The 27,642-nt window shown below is 45.5% G+C and overlaps 1 protein-coding gene across 1 annotated transcript in view; it reads right to left on the bottom strand.

Moving 5' to 3' along the window:
• Positions 1-270: 270 nt before the first annotated feature.
• Positions 271-27,642, bottom strand: part of LOC137377390 (neurofilament heavy polypeptide-like) — a 187,512-nt gene continuing 160,140 nt past the window's right edge. The window contains exons 26-31 of the mRNA XM_068046968.1: positions 20,348-20,422; positions 17,463-17,531; positions 13,055-13,123; positions 9,763-9,804; positions 1,978-2,061; positions 271-326 (exon numbers count right to left, since the gene is read on the bottom strand). Of these exons, the coding sequence (XP_067903069.1) occupies positions 271-326; positions 1,978-2,061; positions 9,763-9,804; positions 13,055-13,123; positions 17,463-17,531; positions 20,348-20,422 (395 nt within the window). The remainder of the gene's footprint in view (positions 327-1,977; positions 2,062-9,762; positions 9,805-13,054; positions 13,124-17,462; positions 17,532-20,347; positions 20,423-27,642) is intronic.

Below are 27,642 nucleotides of genomic sequence, written 5' to 3' on the forward strand. Positions count from 1 at the left end.
TTAGATATTGGTTAATCTTAGTAGTGTTTAAGATTTTAGGTTTTTTTAATAGATCGTTAATTTATTGATATTTAAAGATACCTGGTTTGGTTCGCTTCATTCGGGGATTACTAGATTGTTTCAATTCAGCTGTTGCTTTCTTTGATGTGGAAAGCTTAAAGATATGTATGATGCGACCTGTGGAGCAGCGGGACTGAATTGACAGTGCATTGCTCCCACCGCAATCAGAATCATATATTTTGATTAAGGACTTTGTCCTGAGTGTTCGTATCATAACATTATATTACATCCTTGTTTCTCAACTATATGAGGGCACCTAGAGATTCCTGAAAATAAGGAACTGAAAGAAATTAGTATTAATAACGAGGTATTACTTGAAAAATGAACAGGATTGAAGGTTGATAAATCCCCTGGACCAGATGAGCTACATCCCAGAGTGTTGAAGGAGGTGGCTATAGAGATAGTGGGGATGCATTGGTGGTTATCTTTCGAAATTCTATAGATTCTGGGAAGGTTCCTGTAGACTGGAAAGTAGCAAATGCAACCCCACTATTTAAGAAAGGAGGCGGAGAAAAACGGGGCACCACAGACCTGTTAGTTTGGCGTCAGTAGTAGGGAAAATGCTAGAATCTATTATAAGGGATGTGATAACTAGACACTTAGAAAATAATATGATTGGGCAGAATCAACATGGATTTATGAAAGGGAAATCATGTTTGACAAACCTGTTGAAGTTTTATGGGGATGTTACTTTTAGCACAGATAAGGGAGAACTGGTGGATGTGGTGTATTTGGCTTTTCAGAAGGCTTTTGATAAATACCCACACAAAAGGTTAGTAAACAAAATTAGAGCACATGGGATTGGGGGTAATATACTGGTATGGATTGAGAATTGGTTAACAGATAGAAAACAGAACTTATTCTCAGGATGGCAGGCTGTTACTAGTGGGGTACCGCAAGGATCAGTGCTTGGGCCACAGCTGTTCACAATCTATATAAATGATTTGGATGTGGGGACCGAATATAATATTTCCAAATTTGATGACACAAAACTAGGTGGGAATGTAAATTGTGAGGAGGATGCAAGGAGGCGTCAAGGGGATCTGGAATGGATAAGTGAATGGGCAAGAAAATGGCTGATGGAATATAATGTGAATAAGTGTGAAGTGATCCACTTTGGTCAAAAAAAACAGAAAGGCAGATTATTTCTTGAAATGTGAGAGGTTGGGAGGTGTTCATGTCCAAAGGGACCTGGGTGTCCTTGTTCACTCAAAGCTCGCATGCAAGTGCAGCAAGCAATTAGGAAGGCAAATGGTATGTTGGCCTTCATTGCAAGGGGTTTTGAGTACAGTAGTAAAGAAGTCTTGCTGCAATTGTATAGAGCCTTGGTGATGTCGCACCTGGAGTATTATGTACAGTTTTGGTCTCCTCACCAAAGGAAGGATATACTTGCCATACTGGGAGTACAACAGAGGTTCGCCAGACTAATCTGTGGAATGGTGTGATTGTCTTATGAAGAGAGATTGGGGAAACTGGGCCTGTATTCTCTAGAGTTTCCAAGGGTGAGAGGTGATCTCATTGAAACTTACCAAATTCTTACAGGGCATGAGAAGGTGGTTGTGAACAGGATGTTTCCCCGGCTGGCGAGTCTAGAACTAGGGCCATAATCTCAGAATAAGATGTAGGCCATTTAAGACTGAGATGAGGAGGAATTTCATCAGAAGGTGGTGAATCTGTGGAATTCTCTAACCCACAGGGCTGTGGAAGCTCAATCATTAAGCATGTTCAAGACAGAAATCAGTAGATATCTGGATATTAATGACATCAAGGGATATGGGGAAAACACAGAAACGTGGCATTCAGGTAGACGATGAGCCATGATCTAACTGAATGGCGGAGTAGGCTCGACGGGCTGAATGGCCTACTCCTGCTCCTATATTCCTATGTAACGTAAACAGAGATGACTCCTGTCCTAACCTTCTCGTGTTGCCCGCTGGAAGTTTAGTAGGACCTCGTGTATCTTCTTCTCATCAGGGTCTTGAAAATGTATTTCATCATATTCTATTCGATGACAAAAGAAGTTTGTGAATTTGTTACAGAATGCTAAGGAGCAGATTCACTTCTAAATACTTTTGTTACATATCAACACTTTTAATTATGGATTTTGGATCAGATGTTAAAAGGAGGGCCCATTACCTGCTCAAACAGACATCAAAATCTAAGAGCACTATTTGTAGATTAGTCTTGGAGTTCTCCTGATGCCCTGGCCATCATTACTCCCTCGACTAGCAGCAATCATATAGATAACTAGTCATTTAATCCTATTTCCTTGTTCTTCCCCCATATGCTTTTATATTCTTCCTTTTCAAATACATATCCAGTTCCCTTCTAAATGGTATAATAGTCTGTCAGAATACACACTTAGATTGTACTTTTCAGTTGTTACTTCAGGATCTATCTCAGTTTTTGTATCTCAATTATCAAGAACCACCTGAATTTAATTCTCCTGAAAATGGTAGGCCAGTCACACATTGTCAGGTAGCATAACATCCAGTCACAACATGCTACTCTCACAGTGCCAACTTCTGATGCAGTTCTAAACTGCTTTTAATGCACAACAGGTTATCAGCATTTCAGTGACAATGCTCATGTTAAGGTTGTCCAGTTTTATAAGCAGAAGTAGATCATGGAACATACAATCTGCTACTTTGCCACAAAGATGTAGCTGTGTGCCACTTAGTGTCCCCCTTTAAGTCCACAAAATGCAATTGATGTGTCTTTCTCCAGTCAATTACAAGCTTTTCTAGTGGAAACATTTACATGTCCTCTGGGTCTTGGATGTATCTTTCATTTACGCATTCTCTTGGTCACAGATATAACTTTTAATTTGTGTAGTTTCTTCCATTGGCATCTTTTCATACACCATTATCACTCCATTACCTCCAGTTCTCCACCAGATCACAAAACTTTTTTTCTCCCCACCCCTTTCCCCTGACTATTCCTCCTTATCAGGTCACTCAATACAACCCCCACTAAGAGAATTTGATGGCCCCCTTTCCTCGATCTGCCTTTTCCCCTTTCCAAGAACACAAGAAATAGGAGCAGAAATGGGCCATACGGCCCATCGAGCCTGCTCCGCCATTCAGTACGATCATGGCTGATTTAAGGCCTCAACTCCACTTTCTCACCAACCCTTGATTCCCTGAGTGACCAAAAATCTGTCTATCCCAGGATTAAATGTATTCAATGATGGAGCATCCACAACACTCTGGGGTAGAGAATTCCAAAGATTCACAACCCTTTGACTTAAGTAATTTCGCCTCATCTCAGTCCTAAATGATTGGCCCCTTATCTTGAGACCGTGTCCCCATGTCTTAGATTCCTCGACCAGTGGAAACAATCTCTCAGCTTCTATCTTATCCAGCCCCTTCGGAATCTTGTATGTCTCAATTAGAATGCCTCTCATTCTTCTAAACTCCAGAGAATATAGGCCCAATTTACTCAGCCTCTCATCATAGGACAATCCCCTCATTCCAGGGACCAATTTAGTGAACCTTTGTTGTACTGCCTTCAATGCAAGTACATCCTTTCTTAAATGTGGAGACCAAAACTGCACACAGTATTCCAGATGTGGTCTCACCAATCCCCTGTATAATTATAGCAAGACTTTTTTTCCTATACTCCAATCCTCTTGCAATGAAGGCCAACATGGCATTTGCCTTCCTAATTGCTTGCTGTGCTTGCATGCTAACTTTCTTTATTCCTAGTACAAGCACATCCAAATCTCTTTGAACATCAACACTTACAAGTTTCACACCTTTTAAAAAATATTCTGCTTTTCTATTCTTACGACCAAAGTGAATAACTTCACACTTCCCTACATTATACAACATCTTGTTGTCCACTCACTTAACCTGCCTATATCTCTTTTCAGCCTCTCTGTGCCCTCCCCACAGCTAATCTTTCCACCTACCTTTGTATCATAAGCATTCCCCCCCTTTCATTCCCCCTTTTCCTCCCACACTCCCGTTCTCTGCACCTCTCCACAGTTTTCCAATCCCCATACCCAAACCCTGTATCCTGACTCCCAAAAACCTGTTCCACAAAGCACAAGCCAGGAGTGTGATGGAAAGCTTTCCGCTTACCTGGATGAGCGCCACTCCAACAACACTCAAGAAGCTCAATAAGATCCAGGACAAAGCAGCCCGTTTGATCAGCACCCCATGCACCATCTGAAACATTCACTCGCTCCTCCACCAGTACACAGTGGCAGCAGTGTGTACCATCTACAAGATGCACTGCAGCAACTCGTCAAGGGTCCTGCGACAGCACCTTCCAAACCTGTGACTTCTACCACCTAGAACAAGGGCAGTGATGTATAGGAACACCACCACCTGCAAGTTCCCCTCCAAGCCACACACCATCCTGACTTGGAACGATATCTCAATTCCTTCACTGTCGCTGGATCAAAATCTTGGAACTCCTGCTCCCACAGCACCTCAGTGGTTCAATAAGGCAGCTCACCACCACCTTCTCAAGGCAATTTGGGATGGGCAATAAATGCTGGCCTAGCCAACGATGCTCACATTCCATAAGTGAATAAAAAAAATCTCGATCGCCTTGTCCATCATCCATAAATCCCTTCCTCTCTCCTCTCCTCTTTCTCTGGCCTCTTCTTCCCTAAACCTCCTCCTCCCTTGGATCCAAATATCCTCTTTGCCTTCTCATCTTGCTTCACCTGAACACTGAACAGTCAGTGCAGGTCTGCATCTTACGATTAATTTTTTTCCTACCGCAGTTGTGTTTAGCATTAAAAATAGAGAATATCAAAAGACGCCAAAATGCATTTTCGTTTTGAATCAGCTGGATAAGAAAATCAACAATGATAAACTGGGTGTTTACCTTGTATGGGAATTACTGGAACTGTTGGCACTTTAATCATCTCCTTATCGATTATGCCTCCAATTATTATTTCTGCACGGTCATGACAAAAAAATCTTGGTTTACAAAACTATCAGCTGTTCAAATAAACCATTGCAAATTACAACTGTTTTGTGGGTTGAATTGAAACTCTCCTATGTCAGGCTCTGTCAATGGGAAAAGTCCTTTTAAAAGTCTCAAAATTTGCTTGCAGTACCTGTTATATCTGTAGATTGGGCTGTGATTGGTATTTACAGGTTAAGTGCCCGATACATAATGCTAGATGCAAAGCCCATCAATGGTACAGTGTAGAAATTCATTTCAGGTGGTGGCACCGAACAGGCAGTATAGGGTCGATTGCCCATTACATGAGCGTCTGATATTCAGTTCCATTTCAGTCAATGAAATGGAAGATCAAGTCCTGTGTAACTGAGCTGCCGATTTGTTATTGCCCGTTTTGTGCCAATGCCCAAAACGAATTTCTACCCCATTAAGTTTTAAAAAATGATGTGCTTTTTCAACCCGTTCTTTCAGGTAACTTTAATAAAAGCAGAAAAACAATCCAACTTTACCTTCAGGAAATAGAAACTCAGAGACATCAACTTCTAAAATACCATTCCTGCTACTCTAAAAGCTGTAATTCCCGGCAGAGACAGAAATTCCATCTCACTCCAGTCCAGTAAATTTCATCCCAAAAATAATCTGAGTTCTCACCACCCTCCACCCTAAACACAAAGTCTGGACTGAGAAGCCCTCCCCTCTTCCTCCAATCAGGTAACTGACCCCTAGGAATTAAACAGTTCCCACCGAGCAGCAATTCAGGGCTGTGGAGTAGGGCACATGTTCCTCACCGAAAAGAAAATACAAGCTTCACAAAGGGAAAGGTAACTCAACGTAACCCCCACTAAGAGTTTTCTGCCCGCGTCCCTCTATCTATCCCATGCTCTTCTATTTCCCCTTCACCAACCTTCCATGTTCTCTCTCCCCATTTACACTCTTTTATTCACACCTTCCATACTTCTACCCAAGTCACCTCTCCTTGTCCCTTTTTTTCCCTTCTCCCCCTTTCTCTCTCTTCTCTCGTGCCCTCTAATTTCCTGCCCCCTCACTCATCCCTCTCTTCATTTGGACCCAGTTATTCCCTTTGTCTTCCCATCCTGTTTCACCTGAATCGTGCTCAGTCGCAGCAGATCTGCAATTTACATTCAAATAGCAAACCCAATGATAAGCTGAACGTTTACCTGGTATTGGCTTCACCTCAATCACTTCTGTTTCAGGAGTTACAGGGTGTTTTTCTGCATGGTCATTACAAAAATACCTTGGTTAACCAAGTCAGCTGCTGTTGTAGTAATGTTATAAATTACACATGTAGGTCGGGATTTTATCTGAGTGAGGGGGGCTCTCGCACACTGGCTAAAGTCATAGAGTCATAGAGTTATACAGCACAGAAATAGGCCCTTCGGCCCATTGTGTCTGTGCCAGCCATCCAGCACTCAACTATTCTAATCCCATGTTCTTGCACTTGGCCCGTAGTCTTGTATGCTATGGTCTTTCAAGTGCTCATCTAAGTACTTCTTAAATGTTGTGAGGGTTCCTGCCTCTACCACCCCTTCAGGCAGTGCGTTCCACATTCCAACCACCCGCTGGGTGAAAATTTTTTTCCTCAAATCCCACCTAAACCTCCTACCCCTTACCTTAAATCTATGTCCCCTGGTTATTGACCCCTCCACCAAGGGAAAAAGTTTCTTCCTATCTACCCTATCAATACCCCTCATAATCTCAATCATGTCCCCCCTCAACCTACTCTGCTCTAAGGAAAAAAACCCTAGCTTTTTCAGTCTCTCTTCATAGCTGAAATGCTCCAGCCCAGGCAACATCCTGGTGAATCTCCTCTGCAGCCTCTCCAGTGCAATCACATCCTTCCTATAGTGTGGTGCCCAGAACTGTACTTTTGAGCAGTCTCAGCAAGCAACCCTACATTCATGTGAGGTACCCTGCACTATTTAAACCCTGCCTGCATTTCTTCAATGCAATGCGCATTCTGATTGCAGCAGGTACAGGAAAGCTGCTGAGAAGAGTGTCTGATCTACAGGGAGAGGGAAAATGGCATGACAAAGAATCATCGAATGATTAGAGCACAGAAAGAGGCCATTTGGCTTGTGTCTGTGCTGGCTCTCTCTAAGAGAAACTCACCTCGTCCCACTCCACTGCCTTTTCCCTGCAGCCCTGCAAGTCTTTTCTCTTCATATAATTATCCAGTTCTCTTTTGAAAGCCATGATTGAATCTGCCTCCACCACACTCTCAGGCAGTGCATTCCAGATCCTAACCACTCGCTGCGTAAAAAGTTTTTCCTCGTGTCGCCGTTGCTTCTTTTGCCCATTGCCTTAAATCTGTGCCCTCTGGTTCTGGATGCTTCAGCCAATGGGAACAGTTTCTCCCCATCTACTCTATCCAGACCTCTCATGCTTTTGAACACCTCTATCAAATCTCCTCTTAATCTTCTCTTCTCCAAGGAGAACAGACCCAGCTTCTCCAACCTGTCCACATTACTGAAGTTTCCCATCCCTGGAACCATTCACAAGAATCTTTTCTGCACTCTCTCTAATGCCTTAACATCTTTCCTAAAGTGCGGTGCCCAGAACTGCACACAATACTCCAGTTGAGGCTGAACCAGCGATTTATACAGGTTTATCATAACTTCTTTCTTTTGGTACTCTATGCCCCTATTTATAAATCCCAGGATTCTATATGCCTTATTAACCATTTCCCCAACCTGCCCTGCATTGATTTGGGCACATACACCCCCGTATCTCTCGGCTCCTGCATCCACTTTAGAATTATACCCTTTAATTTATATTGCCTCTACTTGTTTTTCCTTCCATAACGAATCACTTCACACTTTTCTGCATTAAATTTCATCTGCCTCTTGTCTGCCCATTCCACCAGCCTGTCTACATCCTCTTGTCTGCCCATTTCACCAGTCTGTCTACATCCTTTGTCTGTCCATTTCACCAGCCTGTCTACATCCTCTTGTCTGCCCATTCCACCAGTCTGTCGACATCCTTTGTCTGCCCATTTCACCAGTCTGTCTACATCCTTTGTCTGTCCATTTCACCAGCCTGTCTACATCCTCTTTTCTGCCCATTCTACCAGCCTGTCTACATCCTTTGTCTGCCCATTCCACCAGTCTGTCTACATCCTTTGTCTGCCCATTTCACCAGTCTGTCTACATCCTCTTTTCTGCCCATTCTACCAGTCTGTCTACATCCTTTGTCTGCCCATTTCACCAGCCTGTCTACATCCTCTTTTCTGCCCATTCTACCAGCCTGTCTACATCCTTTGTCTGCCCATTTCACCAGCCTGTCTACATCCTCTTTTCTGCCCATTCTACCAGCCTGTCTACATCCTTTGTCTGCCCATTCCACCAGCCTGTCTACATCCTCTTTTCTGCCCATTCTACCGGCCTGTCTACATCCTTTGTCTGCCCATTCCACCAGTCTGTCTACATCCTTTGTCTGCCCATTCCACCAGTCTGTCTACATCCTCTTGAAGGCCTGTCTATCCTCCTCACAGTTTACAATACTTACAAGTTTTGTGTCATCCGCAAATACTGAAATTGTGCCCTGAACATCCAAGTCTCAGTCATTAATAAATATCAAGAAAAGCGGGGGTTCCAAAACTGACTTCCGGGGAACCCTACCATATACGGGCGGCACAGTGGTGCAGTGGTTAGCACCACAGCCTCACAGCTCCAGCAACCCAGGTTCAATTCTGGGTACTGCCTGTGTGGAGTTTGCAAGTTCTCCCTGTGTCTGCGTGGGTTTTCGCCGGGTACTCCGGTTTCCTCCCACCATCAAAAGACTTGCAGATTGATAGGTAAATTGGCCATTATAAATTGCCCCTAGTATAGGTAGGTGGTAGGAGAATATAAGGACAGGTGGGGATGTGGTAGGAATATGGGATTAGTGTAGGATTTGTTTAAATGGGTGGTTGATGGTCGGCACAGACTCGGTGGGCTGAAGGGCCTGTTTCAGTGCTGTATCTCTAAATAAAAATAAATAAATACCTTCCTCCAGTCCGAAAAAACAACTGTTCATAACTACTCTTTTTCCTACTTTATAACTAGGGGCATAGAGTACAAAAACAAGGAAGTTATCATTAGCCTGTATAAAACATTGGTTCGGCCTCAACTGGAGCATTCTTTCTAGTTCTGGGTACCACACTTTCAGAAGGATGTTAAGGCATTAGAGAGGGTGCAGAAAAGAACAGTTCCAGGGATGAGGAACTTCAGTTATGTGGATTGGTTGGAGAAGATGGGCCTGTTTTCCTTGGAGAAAAGATTAAGAGGAGATTTGATAGAGGTGCTCAAAATGATGAGGGGCCTGGATAGAGTAGATAGGGAGGAAGTTCCCATTGGCTGAAGGATCAAGAAGCAGGCGACACTGATTTACGGTGATGGGAAAAAGAAGCTACATCAACATGAGGAAAAACTGTTTAAGTAGCGAGTGATTAGGATCTGGAATGCACTGCCTGACGGTGTGGAGTGATCGAGGCCTCCAAAAGAGAATTGGATAATTATCTGAAGAAAAAAGATTTGCAGAGCCACATTCAGCAGAGTTTTGGATGACCACAAGTATACGGAGATTAGAATGTGAGAGACCATTGTGCGTTGGAATAGTCAAGTCCAGTGGTAACAAAGGCATGAATGAGGGTTTCAGCGGCAGATGAACAGAGGCAGGGGCGAAGACATTTAAAATGAAAAGCAAATGCATCAAAAGAGATCTTTATACATTCTCAATCAGTGGATTTGCAAAATCAACATTACTGTGCTGGATGTTTACCTGATCTTGCTTCATATTTTGGCTTTTTATTCTCCTTTAATTCTGCATGGACATAAGAAAAATATCTTGGTTAACAAAATCATCTGCTCTTATAATACAACAAAAACACCTTATATTTATCTCGCACCTTTAACATAAAAAAGGTCCCAAGCCGCTTCACAGGAGCATTATAAAACAAAATATAACACTGAGCCACAGGTGGAGATATTAGGTCAGATGACCAAAATTTGGTCAAAGAGGTAGGTTTTAAGCAGTGTCTTGAAGGAGGAATGCCAGGTGGAGAGGTGTAGGGAGGGAATTTCAGAGCTTGGGCCTGGGAAACTGAAGGTGCAGCCACCAATTGTTGAGCGATTAAAATCAAGGATGCACAAGAGGTCAGAATTAGAGGAGCGCAGATATCTTGGAGGGTTGAGGAGATTACAAAGATAGGGAGGGGCGAGGCCATGGAGGGACTTGAAAACAAGGATGAGAATTTTAAAATCAAGATATTGCTTGATCAGGAGCCAATGTCAGTCAGCGAGCACAGGGGTGATAGGGGAACGGGACTGGATGCAAGTTAAGAAATGAGCAGCAGAGTTTTGGATGACCTCAAGTTTACAGAGAGTAGAATGTGGGAGGCCAGCCAGGAGTGAGTTGGAACAGTCAAGTCTAGAGGTAACAAAGGCATGAATGAGGGTTTCAGTGGCAGATGAAGAGACAATGGCAAAATCGGGCGGTTACGGAGGTGGAAATAGGTGATATTAGTGATGGCATGGATATGTGACTGGAAAATCATCTCAGGGTCAAAAGTGACGCTAAGGTTGCAAACAGACTGGCTTAATCTCAGACAGTTGCCAGTGATATGGATGACGTTGGTAGCTAGGGAACAGAGTTTGGAACGGGGACCAAAACAATGGCTTCAGTCTTCCCAATATTTAATTGGAGGAAATTTCTGCTCAGCCGGTACTAGATATTGGAGAAGCAGTCTGATAATTTAACAACAATAGAGGAATCGAGAGAAGTGGTGGTGCAATAATGTATTACGAATTACAAATGTTGTGTGGGTTGTAACTTTCCATCTCAAATTGCATTGAAACCCCCCCAAGACAGGCTGTGCCGATGGGAAAACCCACTTTGGAAGTCCCAACATCTACCTGTCGTACTTGTAAGTGGCAGTATGATTGGCATTTACAGGATTAAATACCTGTAACATGACATTAGGTGCAAAACTCATCAATGATACATTGTTATGGCAATTAAACTTGGCCTAAAGCTCCAGTGCAAAGACAGGGCCTCTATTTAACATCTCATCTGCAAGACAGCACCTTCAATACTGTAGCAATCCCTCAGCCTAGATTATGTGCTCGTGTCTCTGGAGTGGGACTTGAACCCATGACCTTGTGACATACTGGCCGAGATTTTATGCCAGTGACAGGGGTCTCAATGTCCGGAGAAAGCAAACCTGAGATCCCCGCATCGCCTCATCTCCGGAAGTCCGCCGAATCTACTGCCAATCAGACACTTAAGCGAACAGCAGCGGGCCTTCCACAGGATCAAGGACCGTGTTGTCGGAAGTCCCGCCCTCAGAGAGCTGAGAGCCAATCAGAAGCCAGCAGCTCCGCCATTGAACAGCGACACCGCGGAAGCAGTGCTTGCTGCTGGTGAAGCACCACCCGGAGGCCCAGGAGCGGAGTTGGACCCAGGCCACAGGTAGGAGTGCAGGAGGGGTCTCACGGGGTCAGGGTAATGGGGAGTGATGTGTAGATGGGTTGCAAGCAAGGGCAAGGGGGTAGCACTCAGCGGGCTCCACCTTTCGCAGTGCTGTGTCACTCGTTCAGGCACTAAGTGTCTTTTAATGAAGGACCCCCACTCTGCAGCCGGGTAGCAGCCCACATGGTTTTTTGTGTTGTGCTTCCCATACGGCGACAGGGCTGCCTGCCACACGGCCAATTGCAGCGGCAGCAGGATGAGACCCTTAATGGGGGATTAATTGCCCAGTTAAGGGCCTCAATCGGTGGCAGGGCAGGAAGGCCGATCACAGTCCTTCCGGCTCCAGACTAAATTTTGTCGGAGGCAGGTTGATAGCGGGACCCGCCTCCCTCCCCCAGCCACCATCCCACCCAATTTTATGCTCTCCCTGCCTCCAAACCCGCCCTGAGGAATAGCATAAAATTCCCCCCTACAGTCACAACTGACAGTATGATAGCAACAGTGGATCTTCAATTTCCTTGGGGAAGCTGCAAAAAATGATGATGATACTGGAACTGAGAGGTTATAACTTATCAGGACAGACAACAGGCTGGGGCTCTTTTCGAAAAGTGAAAGGTCAGAACTGACCTGAAAGAGGTCTTTAAGATAATGACAGGGTTTGATCGGGTAGACATGGAGAAAATGTTTTAAGTTGTGGGAGAGTTCAAAACTAGAGGCCCGAAATAAAAGTTGGTCACGTTAAATCCAATAGAGAATTCAGGAAAATCTCTGACCCAAGGTGTGGTAAGAATGTGGAATGCGCTACCACAGGAGCAGTTGAGGCGAATAGCAGAGATGCATTTAAGGGGAAGCTAGATAAAAACATGAGGAATAATGATGTATTCCTATTGACAGAACCTGACTTGGATGGAACCCACACAATATTGGCAATTGATAAGGTGAGATGAGGAGAGGTGGGAGGAGGCGCATGTTAGGGGCCTGCTCAGGTCGGGAAAAAAGAACCTGACCTGAACCCAACCGAATCACAGCGGACCCGAGCCCGAATCGGCCCGAGTCCCTCCGATTTTTCCCCGAGCCCGACCCGAACCGAACCTGCCCCGACTCGAGCCCCACCATCCCTTTACTTACCTTCTGACTGGGAAGCTCCAGCGCATGCACGATGATGTCATTGTGACATCACTCGCTCACTGCGCTACTCAGTTTCGTCCCAAACTCCCAGCTCAGGAAAGTTTTTTTAAACTTCAATACTTACCAGCAGAGCACTTACTGTGTGTGTGTGGCCCGACCCGACTCGACCTGGACTCGGCCCGACCCGACCCGACCAGACCCGAGCCCGAAAGCCGTACTCTGGAGATGGGCCCAACCCGACACATGTTGTCGGGTCCTGTCGGGTTCGGGTCGGGTAGCAGGCCTCTCGCACATGTGGAGCATTAACTTTGGCATCGACCTGTTGGACTGAATCGGCTGTTTCTGTATTATAGATACATTTGATCTTTTTCTGAGCATATTTTGTGCTTAGCTTTGAAAATGAAAGAAAATGAATCAAAAGAAATGTTTTGTTTCCTGAACCATAAAGTTCACAAACCCCATGGCCTGGGTTTACCTGGCACTGGTGCAGTTGTTGTCCCTTTAATCTTTGACGCCGCCTCTTTTGTGACGAGATCCGGGTTTGCTAAAACAAAATATTCAGACGTATTACAAACTTAATTATAATTACATATTATTTATAATTATATTAATTTATAATTAATTATAAAATTATAACAAAAACATCTCAACAAAATCATCTGCTGTTGAAATAAAATTATAAAATTTTCAGGGACTGAAAACAATGGCTTCAGTCTTCCCAATATTTAATCGGAGGAAATTTCTGCTCAGCCGGTACTAGATATCGGAGAAGCAGTCTGATAATTTAACAACAACGGAGGAATCGAGAGAAGTGGTGGTGCGATAATGTATTACGAATTACAAATGTTGTGTGGGTTGTAACTTTCCATCTCAAATTGCATTGAAACCCCCCCAAGACAGGCTGTGCCGATGGGAAAACCCACTTTGGAAGTCCCAACATCTACCTGTCGTACTTGTAAGTGGCAGTATGATTGGCATTTACAGGATTAAACACCTGTAACATGACATTAGGTGCAAAACTCATCAATGATACATTGTTATGGCAATTAAACTTGGCCTAAAGCTCCAGTGCAAAGACAGGGCCTCTATTTAACATCTCATCGGAAAGACAGCACCTTCAATACTGTAGCAATCCCTCAGCCTAGATTATGTGCTCGTGTCTCTGGAGTGGGACTTGAACCCATAACCTTGTGACATACTGGCCGGCATTTTATGCAAGCGACGGGGGTCTCAATGTCCGGAGAAAGCGATACTGAGATCCCCGCATCGCCTCATCTCCAGAAGGTCCACCGAATCTACTGCCAATGAGGCACTTAAGTGAACAGCAGCGGGCCTTCCACAGGATCAAGGGCCCTGTTGTCGGAAGTCCCGCCCTCAGAAAGCTGAGAGCATATCAGAGGCCAGCAGCTCTTCCATTCAGCAATGCACTGTGGAGGCAGTGCTGCCGGTGGAGCACCCACTGGAGGCCCAGGAGCAGATTTGGATCCAGGCCACGGGTAGGTCAGGGCAGGAGGCGTCTCACGGACTGGGGACAGTGGGGAGTGATGTGTCGGGGGACCTCTGGCAAGGGCAGGGGTTAGCTCTCAGGGTCCCCCCCCCCCACTTTTCCAATGCTGTGTTGCTCGTACAGGCAATAAGTGCCTTTTAATGAGAGACCCCTACTCTGGAGATGGGAAGCAGCCCACACGGTTTCTCCTGCCGTGCTTCCCATACGGCGACAGGGCTGCCTGCCACACGGCCAATTGCAGTGGTGGCAGGATGAGACCCTTAATGGGGGATTAATTGCCCAGTTAAGGGCCTCAATCGGTGGCAGGGCAGGAAGGCCGATCACAGTCCTTCCGGCTCCAGACTAAATTTTGTCGGAGGCAGGTTGATAGCGGGATCCGCCTCCCTCCCCCAGCCACCATCCCACCCAATTTTATGCTCTCCCTGCCTCCAAACCCGCCCTGAGGAATAGCATAAAATTCCCCCCTACAGTCACAACTGACAGTATGATAGCAACAGTGGATCTTCAATTTCCTTGGGGAAGCTGCAAAAAATGATGATGATACTGGAACTGAGAGGTTATAACTTATCAGGACAGACAACAGGCTGGGGCTCTTTTCGAAAAGCGAAAGGTCAGAACTGACCTGAAAGAGGTCTTTAAGATAATGACAGGGTTTGATCGGGTAGACATGGAGAAAATGTTTTCAGTTGTGGGAGAGTTCAAAACTAGAGGCCCGAAATAAAAGTTGGGAACGATAAATCCAATAGAGAATTCAGGAAAATCTCTGACCCAAGGTGTGGTAAGAATGTGGAATGCGCTACCACAGGAGCAGTTGAGGCGAATAGCAGAGATGCATTTAAGGGGAAGCTAGATAAAAACATGAGGAATAATGATGTATTCCTATTGACTGAACCTGACTTGGATGGAACCCACACAATATTGGCAATTGATAAGGTGAGATGAGGAGAGGTGAGAGGAGGCGCATGTGGAGCATAAACCTTGGCATCGACCTGTTGGACTGAATCGGCTGTTTCTGTATTGTAGACACATTTGATCTTTTTCTCAGCATATTTTGTGCTTAGTTTTGAAAATGAAAAAAAATGAATCAAAAGAAGTCATTTTGTTTCCTGGTTTTACACCATAAAGTTAGCAACCCCAATGGTGTTGTTTACCTTTTATTGGTACACTTGTTGTCTCTTCAAACTGTATCTCCACCTCTTTTGTGACGAATTCTGGGATTACTAAAACTATATATTCAGAAATATAACACAAATATCAACAAAATCATCTGCTGTTGTAAATAAAATTATAAATTTTTCAGGGACTGAAAACAATGGCTTCAGTCTTCCCAATATTTAATTGGAGGAAATTTCTGCTCAGCCGGTACTAGATATCGGAGAAGCCGTCTGATAATTTAGCAACAGTGGAAGAATCGAGAGAAGTGGTGGTGCAATAATCTGTTACAAATTACAAATGTTGTGTGGGTTGTAACTTTCCATCTCAAATTGCATTGAAACCCCCCCAAGACAGGCTGTGTCGATGGGAAAACCCACTTTGGAAGTCCCAACATCTACCTGTCGTACTTGTGTGGCAGCATGATTGGCATTTACAGGATTAAACACCTGCAACATGACATTAGGTGCAAAACTCATCAATGATACATTGTTATGGCAATTAAACTTGGCCTAAAGCTCCAGTGCAAAGACATCTATTTAACATCTCATCGGAAAGACAGCACCTTCAATACTGTAGCAATCCCTCAGCCTAGATTATGTGCTCGTGTCTCTGGAGTGGGACTTGAACCCATAACCTTGTGACGTACTGGCCGGGATTTTATGCTAGCGACAGGGGGTCTCAATGTCCGGAGAAAGCGATACTGAGATTCCCGCATCGCCTCATCTCCGGAAGGCCCACCGAATCTACTGCCAATGAGGCACTTAAGTGAACAGCAGCGGGCCTTCCACAGGATCAAGGACCCTATTGTCGGAAGTACCGCCCTCAGAGAGCTGAGAGCCAATCAGAGGCCAGCAGCTCTTCCACTGAGCAGTGCCACTGTGGAGGCAGTGCTGCCGGTGGAGCACCCACTGGAGGCCCAGGAGCAGATTTGGATCCAGGCCACAGGTAGGTCAGGGCAGGAGGTGTCTCACGGGCTGGGGACAGTGGGGAGTGATGTGTCGGGGGACCTCTGGCAAGGGCAGGGGTTAGCTCTCAGAACCCCCGCCCTCTTCCAATGCTGTGTCGCTCGTATAGGCGCTAAATGCCTTTTAATGAGAGACCCCTACTCTGGAGATGGGAAGCAGCCCACACGGTTTCTCCTGCCGTGCTTCCCATACGGCGACAGGGCTGCCTGCTACACGGCCAATTGCAGCGGTGGCAGGATGAGACCCTTAATGGGGGATTAATTGCCCAGTTAAGGGCCTCAATCGGTGGCAGGGCAGGTAGGCCGATCACAGGCCTTCCACTCCAGACTAAATTTTGTCGGAGGCAGGTTGATAGCGGGACCCGCCTCCCTCCCCCAGCCACCATCCCACCCAATTTTATGCTCTCCCTGCCTCCAAACCTGCCCTGAGGAAGAGCATACAGTTCCCCCCTACAGTCACAACTGACAGTATGATAGCAACAGTGGATCTTCAATTTCCTTGGGGAAGCTGCAAAAAACATCCATGATGATGATACTGGAACTGAGAGGTTATAACTTATCAGGACAGACAACAGGCTGGGGCTCTTTTCGAAAAGTCAGAACTGACCTGAAAGAGGTCTTTAAGATAATGACAGGGTTTGATCGGGTAGACATGGAGAAAATGTTTTCAGTTGTGGGAGAGTTCAAAACTAGAGGCCCGAAATAAATGTTGGTCACAATAAATCCAATAGAGAATTCAGGAAAATCTCTTACCCAAGGTGTGGTAAGAATGTGGAATGCGCTACCACAGGAGCAGTTGAGGCGAATAGCAGAGATGCATTTAAGGGGAAGCTAGATAAAAACATGAGGAATAATGATGTATTCCTATTGACAGAACCTGACTAGGAAAGGAATAGAGGGATATGGGCCCCAGAAGTGCAGAAGGTGTTAGTTTAGGCAGGCATCAAGATCGGCGCAGGCTTGGAGGGCCGAATGGCCTGTTCCTGTGCTGTACTGTTCTTCATTCTGGATGGAACCCGCACAATATTGGCAATTGATAAGGTGAGATGGGGAGAGGTGAGAGGAGGCGCATGTGGAGCATAAACTTTGGCATTGACCTGTTGGACTGAATAGGCTGTTTCTGTATTGTAGACACATTTGATCTTTTTCTGAGCATATTTTGTGCTTAGTTTGAAAATGAAAGAAAATGAATCAATTAAGTCATTTTGTTTCCTGGTTTTACACCATAAAGTTAGCAACCCCAATGGTGTTGTTTACCTTGTATTGATGCACTTGTTGTCGCTTCAGTCTGTGACTTCACCTCTTTTGTGACGGTTTCCGTTTTTGCTAACACAAAATATGCAAAATTATTACAAAGTGAATTATAAACATATAATTATAATACTTTATAATTAATTATAAAATGATTACAAAAACATCTCCACAAAATCCGCTTTTGTAAATAAAATTATAAAATTTTCAGGAACCGAAAAGAATGGCTTCGGTCTTCTCAATATTTAATTGGAAGAAATTTCTGCTCAGCCGATACTAGATATCGGAGAAGAGTGGCACAGTGGTGCAGTGGTTAGCACTGCAGCCTCACAGCTCCAGCGACCCGGATTCGATTCTGGGTACTGCCTGTGCGGAATTTTCAAGTTCTCCCTGTGACTGCGTGGGTTTTCGCTGGGTGCTCCGGTTTCCTCCCACAGCCAAAGACTTGCAAGTTGATAGGTAAATTGGCCATTATAAATTGCCCCTATTATAGGTAGGTGGTAGGGGAATTGTGGGGATATGGTAGGAATATGGGATTAATGTAGGATTAGTATAAATGGGTGGTTGATGGTCGGCACAGACATGGTGGGCTGACGGGCCTATTTCAGTGCTGTATCTATAAATAAAAATAAAGCAGTCTGATAATTTAACAATGGAGGAATCGAGAGAAGTAGTGGTGCAATAATCTGTTACAAATTACAAATGTTGTGTGGGTTGTAACTTTCCATCTCAAATTGCATTGAAACCCCCCCAAGACAGGCTGTGTCGATGGGAAAACCCACTTTGGAAGTCCCAACATCTACCTGTCGTACTTGTAAGTGGCAGTATGATTGGCATTTACAGGATTAAATACCTGTAACATGACATTAGGTGCAAAACTCATCAATGATACATTGTTATGGCAATTAAACTTGGCCTAAAGCTCCAGTGCAAAGACAGGGCCTCTATTTAACATCTCATCGGAAAGACAGCACCTCCAATACTGTAGCAATCCCTCAGCCCAGATTATGTGCTCGAGTCTCTGGAGTGGGACTTGAACCCTTGACCTTGTGACATACTGGCCGGGATTTTATGCTAGCGACAGGGGGTCTCAATGTACGGAAAAGGCGATACTGAGATTCCCGCATCGCCTCATCTCCGGAAGGTCCACCAAATCTACTGCCAATCAGGCACTTAAGTGAACAGCAGCGGGCCTTCCACAGGATCAAGGGCCCTATTGTCGGAAGTCCCGCCCTCAGAGAGCTGAGAGCCAATCAGCTGCCAGCAGCTCTTCGATTGAGCAATGCCATCGCTGAAGCAGTAGTTGCTGCTGGTGGAGCACCTACTGGAGGCCCAGGAGTGGAGTTGGACCCAGGCCACAGATAGGTCAGGGCAGGAGGGGTCCCACAGGGTGTGGGTAGTGGGGAGGGATCTGTAGGCGGATCTCTTCCAAGGGCAAGGGGTGAGCTCTCAGCGTCCCCCACCCCTGCTTTTCCAATGCTGTGTCGCTCAATTAGGCACTAAGTGTTTTTTAGTGAGGGACCCCCACTCTGGAACTGGGATGCAGCCCACACGGTTTTTCGTTCTGTGCTTCCTGTGCGACAACAGGGCTGCCTGCCACACGGCCAATTGCAGCGGCAGCAGGATGATACCCTTAATGGGGGATTAATTGCCCAGTTAAGGGCCTCAATCAGTGGCAGGGCAGGAAGGCCGATCACAGGCCTTCCGGTTCCAGACTAAATTTTGTCGGAGGCAGGATGATAGCGGGACCCGCCTCCCTCCCCCAGCCACCTTCCCACCCAATTTTATGCTCTCTCTGCCTCCAAACCTGCCCTGAGGAATAGCATAAAGATCCCCCCTACAGTCACAACTGACAGTATGATAGATTTTAGATTTTTTTTTTAGAGATACAGCACTGAAACAGGCCGTTCGGCCCACTGAGTCTGTGCCGACCATTAACCACCCATTCATACTAATCCTACACTAATCCCATATTCTTACCACATCCTCACCTGTCCCTATATTCCCCTACCACCTACCTATACTAGTGACAATTTATAATGGCCAATTCACCTATCAACCTGCTAGTCTTTTGGCTGTGGGAGGAAACCGGTGCACCCGGAGGAAACCCACGCAGACACAGGGAGAACTTGCAAACTCCACGCAGGCAGTACCCAGAATTGAACCCGGGTCGCTGGAGCTGTGAGGCTGCGGTGCTAACCACTGCGCCACTGTGCAGCCCTGATAGCAACAGTGGATCTTCAATTTCCTTGGGGAAGCTGCAAAAAACATTGATGATGATGATACTGGAACTGAGAGGTTATAACTTATCAGGACAGACAACAGGCTGGGGCTCTTTTCGACAAGCGAAAGGTCAGAACTGACCTGAAAGAGGTCTTTAAGATAATGACAGGGTTTGATCGGGTAGACGTGGAGAAAATGTTTTCAGTTGTGGGAGAGTTCAAAACTAGAGTCCCGAAATAAAAGTTGGTCACGATAAATCCAATAGAGAATTCAGGAAAATCTCTGACCCAAGGTGTGGTAAGAATGTGGAATGCGCTACCACAGGAGCAGTTGAGGCAAATAGCAGAGATGCATTTAAGGGGAAGCTAGATAAAAACATGAGGAATAATGATGTATTCCTATTGACAGAACCTGACTTGGATGGAACCCACACAATATTGGCAATTGATAAGGTGAGATGAGGAGAGGTGAGAGGAGGCGCATGTGGAGCATAAACATTGGCATCGACCTGTTGGACTGAATCGGCTGTTTCTGTATTGTAGACACATTTGATCTTTTTCTGAGCATATTTTGTGCTTAGTTTGAAAATGAAAGAAAATGAATCAATTAAGTCATTTTGCTTCCTGGTTTTACACCATAAAGTTAGCAACCCCAATGGTGTTGTTTACCTTTTATTGGTGCACTTGTTGTCTTTTCAGTCTGTGATTTCACCTCTTTTGTGACGGTTTCCGGGTTGACTAAAACTAAATATGCAGAAAAATTACAAAAACATCTCAACAATATCATCTGCTGTTGTCAATTATAAAATTTTCAGGAACCGAAAAGAATGGCTTCAGTCTTCCCAATATTTAAATGGAGGAAATTTCTGCTCAGCTGATACTGGATATTGGAGAAGCCGTCTGATAATTTAACAACAGTGGAAGAGTTGAGAGAAGTGGTGGTGCAATAATCTGTTACAAATTACAAATGTTGTGTGGGTTGTAACTTTCCATCTCAAATTGCATTGAAACCCCCCCAAGACAGGCTGTGTCGATGGGAAAACCCACTTTGGAAGTCCCAACATCTACCTGTCGTACTTGTAAGTGGCAGCATGATTGGCATTTACAGGATTAAACACCTGTAACATGACATTAGGTGCAAAACTCATCAATGATACATTGTTATGGCAATTAAACTTGGCCTAAAGCTCCAGTGCAAAGACAGGGCCTCTATTTAACATCTCATCGGAAAGACAGCACCTTCAATACTATAGCAATCCCTCAGTCTGGATTTAGTGCTCGGGTCTCTGGAGTGGGACTTGAACCCATGACCTTGTGACACACTGGCCGGCATTTTATGCAAGCGACAGGGGGTCTCAATGTCCGGAGAAAGCAAACCTGAGATCCCCTCATCTCCAGAAGGTCTGCCGAATCTACTGCCAATCCGACACTTAAATGAACAGCAGCAGGCCTTCCACAGGATCAAGGGCCCTGTTGTCGGAAGTCCCGCCCTCAGATAGCTGAGAGCCAATCAGAGGCCAGCAGCTCTTCCACTGAGCAGTGACACCATGGAGGCAGTGGTAGCTGCCAGTGGAGCACCAACTGGGGCCCAGGAGCGGAGTTGGACCAAGGCCACAGGTAGGTCAGGGCAGGAGGGGTCTCACGGGGTGGCGGTAGTGTGGAGTGATGTAGTGTCGGGGGATCTCTAGCAAGGGCAGGGGTTAGCTCTCAGCACCGCCCCCCCCTTTCCAATGCCATGTCGCTCGTTCAGGCACTAAGTGCCTTTTACTGAGGGACCCCCACTCTGGAGTTGGGAAGCAGCCTACACGATTTTTCATGCCGTGCGGCGACAGGGCTGCCTGCCACACAGCTGATTGCGGCGGCGGCTGGATGAGGTCCTTAATTAGGGATTAATTGACCAGTTAAGGTCCTCAATTTGCGGCGGGGCAGGATGGCCATTCACCGGCTTTCACGCCCTGACTAAATTTTGGTGGAGGCGGGAGCCGCCTCCCCACCCCCCCTCCCCACCCCTCCTCCCCCAGAGTCATATCTGACAGCCTGACTGCAACAGTGCATCTTCAAATTCCTTGGAGAAGCTGCAGAAATCGTCCATGATGATGATACTGGAACCGCAAGGAACGGGCTGGGGCTCTTTTCGAAAAGGGAAAGCTGAGAACTGACCTGAAAGAGGTCTTTAAGATATTGATAGGGTTTGATCGGGTAGACATGGAGAAAATGTTTTCAGTTGTGGGAGAGTTCTAAATTCAAGGCCGTCAAAAAAAATTGGTCACCTATGAATCCAATTGAGAATTCAGGAAAAACCTCTGTACCCAAAGTGCGTTAAGAATGTGGAATGCACTCCACAGGATCAGTTGAGACAAATAGCACAGATGCATTTCAGGGGAAGGTAGATAAACACATGAGGAAGAAAGGTGTTTTCCTATTGACAGAACCTGACTCGAATGGAACCCACACAATTTTGGCAATTGATAGGGTGAGATGAGGATGGGTGAACATCCGAACATATGAATTAGGAGGAGGAGTAGGCCACTCAGCACCTTGACTCTGCTCCACCATTCAACAGATCATGGTATACTTCACTCCACATTTCCACCTACTCCCGATAAACTTTCACCCCCTTGCTTATCAAGAATCTATCTACCGCAGCCTTAAAAATATTCAGAGACTCTGCTTCCACCACCTTTTGAGGCACAGAGTTCCAAAGACTCACGACCCACTGAGAGAGAAAAATTCTCCTCATCTCCATGTCAAATGGACGACCCCTTATTTTTTAAACAGTGACCCCTAATTCTAGATTGTCCCATAAGTGGAAACATCCTATCCACATCCACCTTGTCAAGACCCCTCATGATCTTATATATTTCAATCAAGTCGCCTCTTAATCTTCTAAACTCCAGCATATACAGCCTAGCCTCTCCTACCTTTCCTCATAAAACAACACGCCCATTCCAGGTATTAATCTAGGAAACCCACTCTGAACTGCTCCAATGCATTTACAGCCTTCCTTCAATAAGGAGACCAATACTGTACACAGTACTCCAGATGCGGTCTCACCAATGCCCCGTATAACTGAAGCGTAATCTCCCTACTTTTGTATTCAATTGCTCTTGAAATAAACGACAACATTCATAGGAACAGGAATAGGCCATTCAGCCCATCGAGCCTGCTCCGCCATTCAATACGATCATGGCTGATCATCCACTTCAATGCCTTATTCCCACACTATCCCCATCTCCCTTTATGTCATTGGTATTTAGAAATTTGTCAATCTCTGCTTTAAACATACTCAATAACTGAGCTTCCACAGCCCTCTGGCGTAGACAATTCCAAAGATTCACAACCCTCTGATTAAGAAACGTCTTCTCATCTCTGTCCTAAGTGGCTTCCTCCTTATTTTGAAATTGTGTCCCCTCATTCTAGACTCCCCAACCAAGGGAAACACCTGCATCTACCCTATCACTTTAAGTATTTTGTCAGTTTCAATGAGATCACTTCTCATTCTTCAAAACTCTAGAGAATACAGGCCCAGTTTCCCCAATCTCTCTTCATAGAACAGTCCCGCCATCCCGGCTTTCCTAATTACTTGCTGTACCTGCATACTAATCTTTTGCGATTCATGCACTAGGACACCCAGATCTCTCTGCATTTCAGAGTTCTACAATCTCTAACCATTTAGATAATATGCTTCTTTTTTATTTCTCCTGCCCAAATGGACAATTTCACATTTTCCCACATTATACTCCATTTGCCAGATCTTTGCCCACTCAATTAACCTACCTATATCCCTTTGTAGCCTCCTATTGTCCTCTTCAACTTACTTCCTACCTATCTTTGTGTCATCAGCAAATTTAGCAACAATACCTTCAGTCACTTCATCCTTATCCTTATTACAAACTGTAAAAAGTTGAGGCCACAGCACTGGTCCCTGTGGCATGCCACTCATGCCAACTAGAAAATGACCCATTTATGCCTACTCCCTGTTTCCAGTTAACTAGCCAATGTTCTGTCCATGCCAATACACCATGAGATTTTTTTATTTTCCACAATAACCTTTGATGTGTCCCCTTATCAAATGCCTTCTGGAAATCTCCGTAAATCCACCAGTAACCCTTTATCCACAGCACATGTTACTTCTTGAAAGAATTCCAATAAATTGGTTAGACGTGAGTTCCCTTTTACAAAACCATGTTGACTTTGTCTGATTACCTTGAATTTTTCTAAGTGCCCTGCAATAACGTCTTTAATAATAGCTTCTAACATTTTCCCTTTGACAGATGTTAAGCTAACTGGTTTGTAGTTTCCTGCTTTCTGACTCCCTCCCTTTTTGAACAAAAGAGTTACATGGTTGGAGGAGGCGCATGTGGAGCATAAACTTTGGCATCGACCTGTTGGACTGAATAGGCTGTTTCTGTGTTGTAGACACAGTTGATTTTTTTCTGAGCATATTTTGTGCTTAGCTTTGAAAATGAAAGAAAGTGAATCAAAAAAAGTCATTTTGTTTCTTGGTTTTACGCCATAAAGTTAGCAAACCCAATGGTGTTGTTTACTCTGTATTAGTATACTTGTCTCTTCAATCTGGAACTCCACCTATTTTGTGACCATTAGTAAAACTAAATCTGCAGGAACGTGGCAAAATCATCTCAACAAAATCATCCTCTGTTGTACCAAACTCATCTTCCCCTCCCCTCCCCTGTTGGCATTCCGAAAGGATTATTCGTTCTGTGATACCCTGGTCCACTTCTCCATTAACCCAACACCTCGTCTCCTTCCCATTGCATCTTCCCCTGCAATCACAGGAGGTGTAATACCTGCCCATTTACCTCCTCTCTCCACACTATCCCAGGCCCCAAACACTCCTTTCAGGTGAAGCAGCCATTTACTTGTACTTCTTTCAATGTAGCACACTGTATTCGCTGCACACAATATGGGAAGACCAAATGCAGATTGGATGACCGCTTTGTGGAACACCTCCGCTCAATCTGCAAGCATGACCCCGAGCTTCCGGTTGCTGGCCATTTCAACACCCCCCACACTCTCATGCTCACGTCTCTGTCCTGGGATTGCTGCAGTGTTCCAGTGAACATCAACACAAGCTCGAGGAACAGCATCTCATTTACCAATTAAGCACGCTACAGCCTGCCAGACTGAACATTGAGTTCAATAATTTCAGAGCATGACGGGCCCCCCTTCATATTTTTATTTTGTTATTTTTTCTTTTTTATATTTTTTATTTTATTTTAGTTTTTTTAGTTTGTTTCTACTGTCCCTATCCACTGTTTTTTTCATGTTTGTGCTAGGGGCCAGGGCTGTTCATTTTTCTGTCCATTAACACCCTATCTGTACTAATGCTTTGTCTTTCACCACACCATTAACATATTGTTTGTCTTTGCTCCATGTGCTTCTGGTCAGTTATTCTCTGTGACCTTGTCCTATCAACACCTTCTCTTTTGTTATCTCTTGCCCCACCCCCGCTTTACTTGCTTATAACCTTTCACATTTCTAATATTTGCCAGTTCTGAAGAAGGGCCACTGACCTGAAATGTTAACTCTGCTTCTCTCTCCACTGATGCTGCCAGATCTGCTGAGTATTTTCAGCATTTCTTGTTTTTATTTCAGACTTCCAGCATCTGCAGTTTTTTGCTTTTATAGAAATTGCCAATGTTGGGCTGAATTTAATGACATTGCCACTGGTCCTGGTGGCGGGCCCCGAAATGGGCAGTGTTCTCGTCTGTCACGTGGGCGTCCGTCCCACCAAGATCATGTGACAGGCAACCATTTTGCATAGTGGAGGTGCTGGTTCCCCCAATCACGTGGCATTGCGAGGAGCGGGAGGCGAGTCGCTGATAATGGCATCAGATGACTCCGGAGCAGGTGATAGCGCCATATTTAAAGGCCTGTCAGCTCTACATTCACTTCTGCTTTCGAGTCACTGGCAGGTTTCATTTGACTGGAGGAAAAGTTGCTGAACTGATTCTTGGAACCCCCAGCACCCCCCCCTCCCCCCCCCCCAAGGAGGATACCACAGGATGGCCGAGGCGAGATATAGGGTGGCCCCATGGTTCAGTGATGCCTCCCTGCAGCTTCTTCTCCAGGCTGCAAGGGAAAGGCAGGAGGTTCTCTTTCCCTGTGTTGGCGAGAAGAGGTCCCCCTGCCTGACCAAGCCTGGGTGGAGATCGCAGAGCAGGTCAGCAGCCATGGGGTCACCCACTGGAACTGGGTCTAGTGCCAAAGGCGTGTGCTCCATACCACTCTCATTTTTGGGGAGTGGATGTGATTACGTAGGAGGGTGTGAGACTTGGGGAGGGTACCACTATGACAGCAATGGCAGAGGGGCGAGGGTATTACCTCATTCTGTCAGATACATGGCTGTATCTTGGACACAAGCCACCTTCCTTCAAAGCTAATCTCCTTAACTCCCCTGACAGCATGTGACAGCGTGAGGTTATCAGACCCCCCCCCCCAGTAGAGGTGAGGGGCTGACTCTAGCAGAACTGTCATGTTAATCTCTCTGCCACTCTCTACTTTCTCAGTCCTTCCTCTTGCAGGACAAGAGGGCCCACAATGGGAGGGAGATCGCCCGGACTGGCAGAAGAATTCCTATCTGTGTCCTCTCACCCCAGCCGAGGAAGAGGCCTGGGAGCTGGCGTGCAATTCCGGATGGTGAGACTGGAGTCCCTGCGCAAGAGAGTGAGGATTGGCCTCCATCAAAGAACAAAGAAAATTACAGCACAGGAACAGGCCCTTTGGCCCTCCAAGCCTGCGCCGATCCAGATCCTTTATCTAAACCTGTTGATTTTCTAAGGGTCTGTATCTCTTTGCTTCCTGCCCATTCATGTATCTGTCTAGATACATCTTAAAAGATGCTATCGTGCCCGCGTCTACCACCTCCGCTGGCAACGCGTTCCAGGCACCCACCACCCTCTGCGTAAAGAACTTTCCACGCATATCCCCCCTAAACTTTTCCCCTCTCACTTTGAACTCGTGACCCCCAGTAATTGAATCCCCCACTCTGGGAAAAAGCTTCTTGCTATCCACCCTGTCTATACCTCTCAATCAGGTCCCCCCTCAACCTCCGTCTTTCTAATGAAAATAATCCTAATCTACTCAACCTCTCTTCATAGCTAGCACCCTCCATACCAGGCAACATCCTAGTGAACCTCCTCCGCACCCTCTCCAAAGCATCTACAGCCTTTTGGTAATGTGGCGACCAGAACTGCACGCAGTATTCCAAATGTGGCCGAACCAAAGTCTTATACAACTGTAACATGACCTGCCAACTCTTGTACTCAATACCCTGTCCGATGAAGGAAAGCATGCCGTATGTCTTCTTGACCACTCTATTGACCTGCGTTGCCACCTTCAGGGAACAATGGACCTGAACACCCAAATCTCTCTGTACATCAATTTTCCCCAGGACTTCTCCATTTATTGTATAGTTCACTCTTGAATTGGATCTTCCAAAATGCATCACCTCGCATTTGCCCTGATTGAACTCATCTGCCATTTCTCTGCCCAACTCTCCAGTCTATCTATATTCTGCTGTATTCTCTGACAGTCCCCTTCAGTATCTGCTACTCCACCAATCTTAGTGTCGTCTGCAAACTTGCTAATCAGACCACCTACACTTTCCTCCAAATCAATTACGTATATCACAAACAACAGTGGTCCCAGCACGGATCCCTGTGGAACACCACTGGTCACACGTCTCCATTTTGAGAAACTCCCTTCCACTGCTACTCTCTGTCTCCTGTTGCCCAGCCAGTTCTTTATCCATCTAGCTAGTACACCTTGGACCCCATGCGACTTCACTTTCTCCATTAACCTACCATGGGGAACCTTATCAAACGCCTTACTGAAGTCCATGTATATGACATCTACAGCCCTTCCCTCATCAATCAACTTTGTCACTTCCTCAAATAATTCTATTGTTGGTAAGACATGACCTTCCCTGCACAAAACCATGT

This window comes from Heterodontus francisci, chromosome 15 (genome assembly GCF_036365525.1).
Source record: "Heterodontus francisci isolate sHetFra1 chromosome 15, sHetFra1.hap1, whole genome shotgun sequence".
Lineage (NCBI taxonomy): Eukaryota > Metazoa > Chordata > Chondrichthyes > Heterodontiformes > Heterodontidae > Heterodontus > Heterodontus francisci.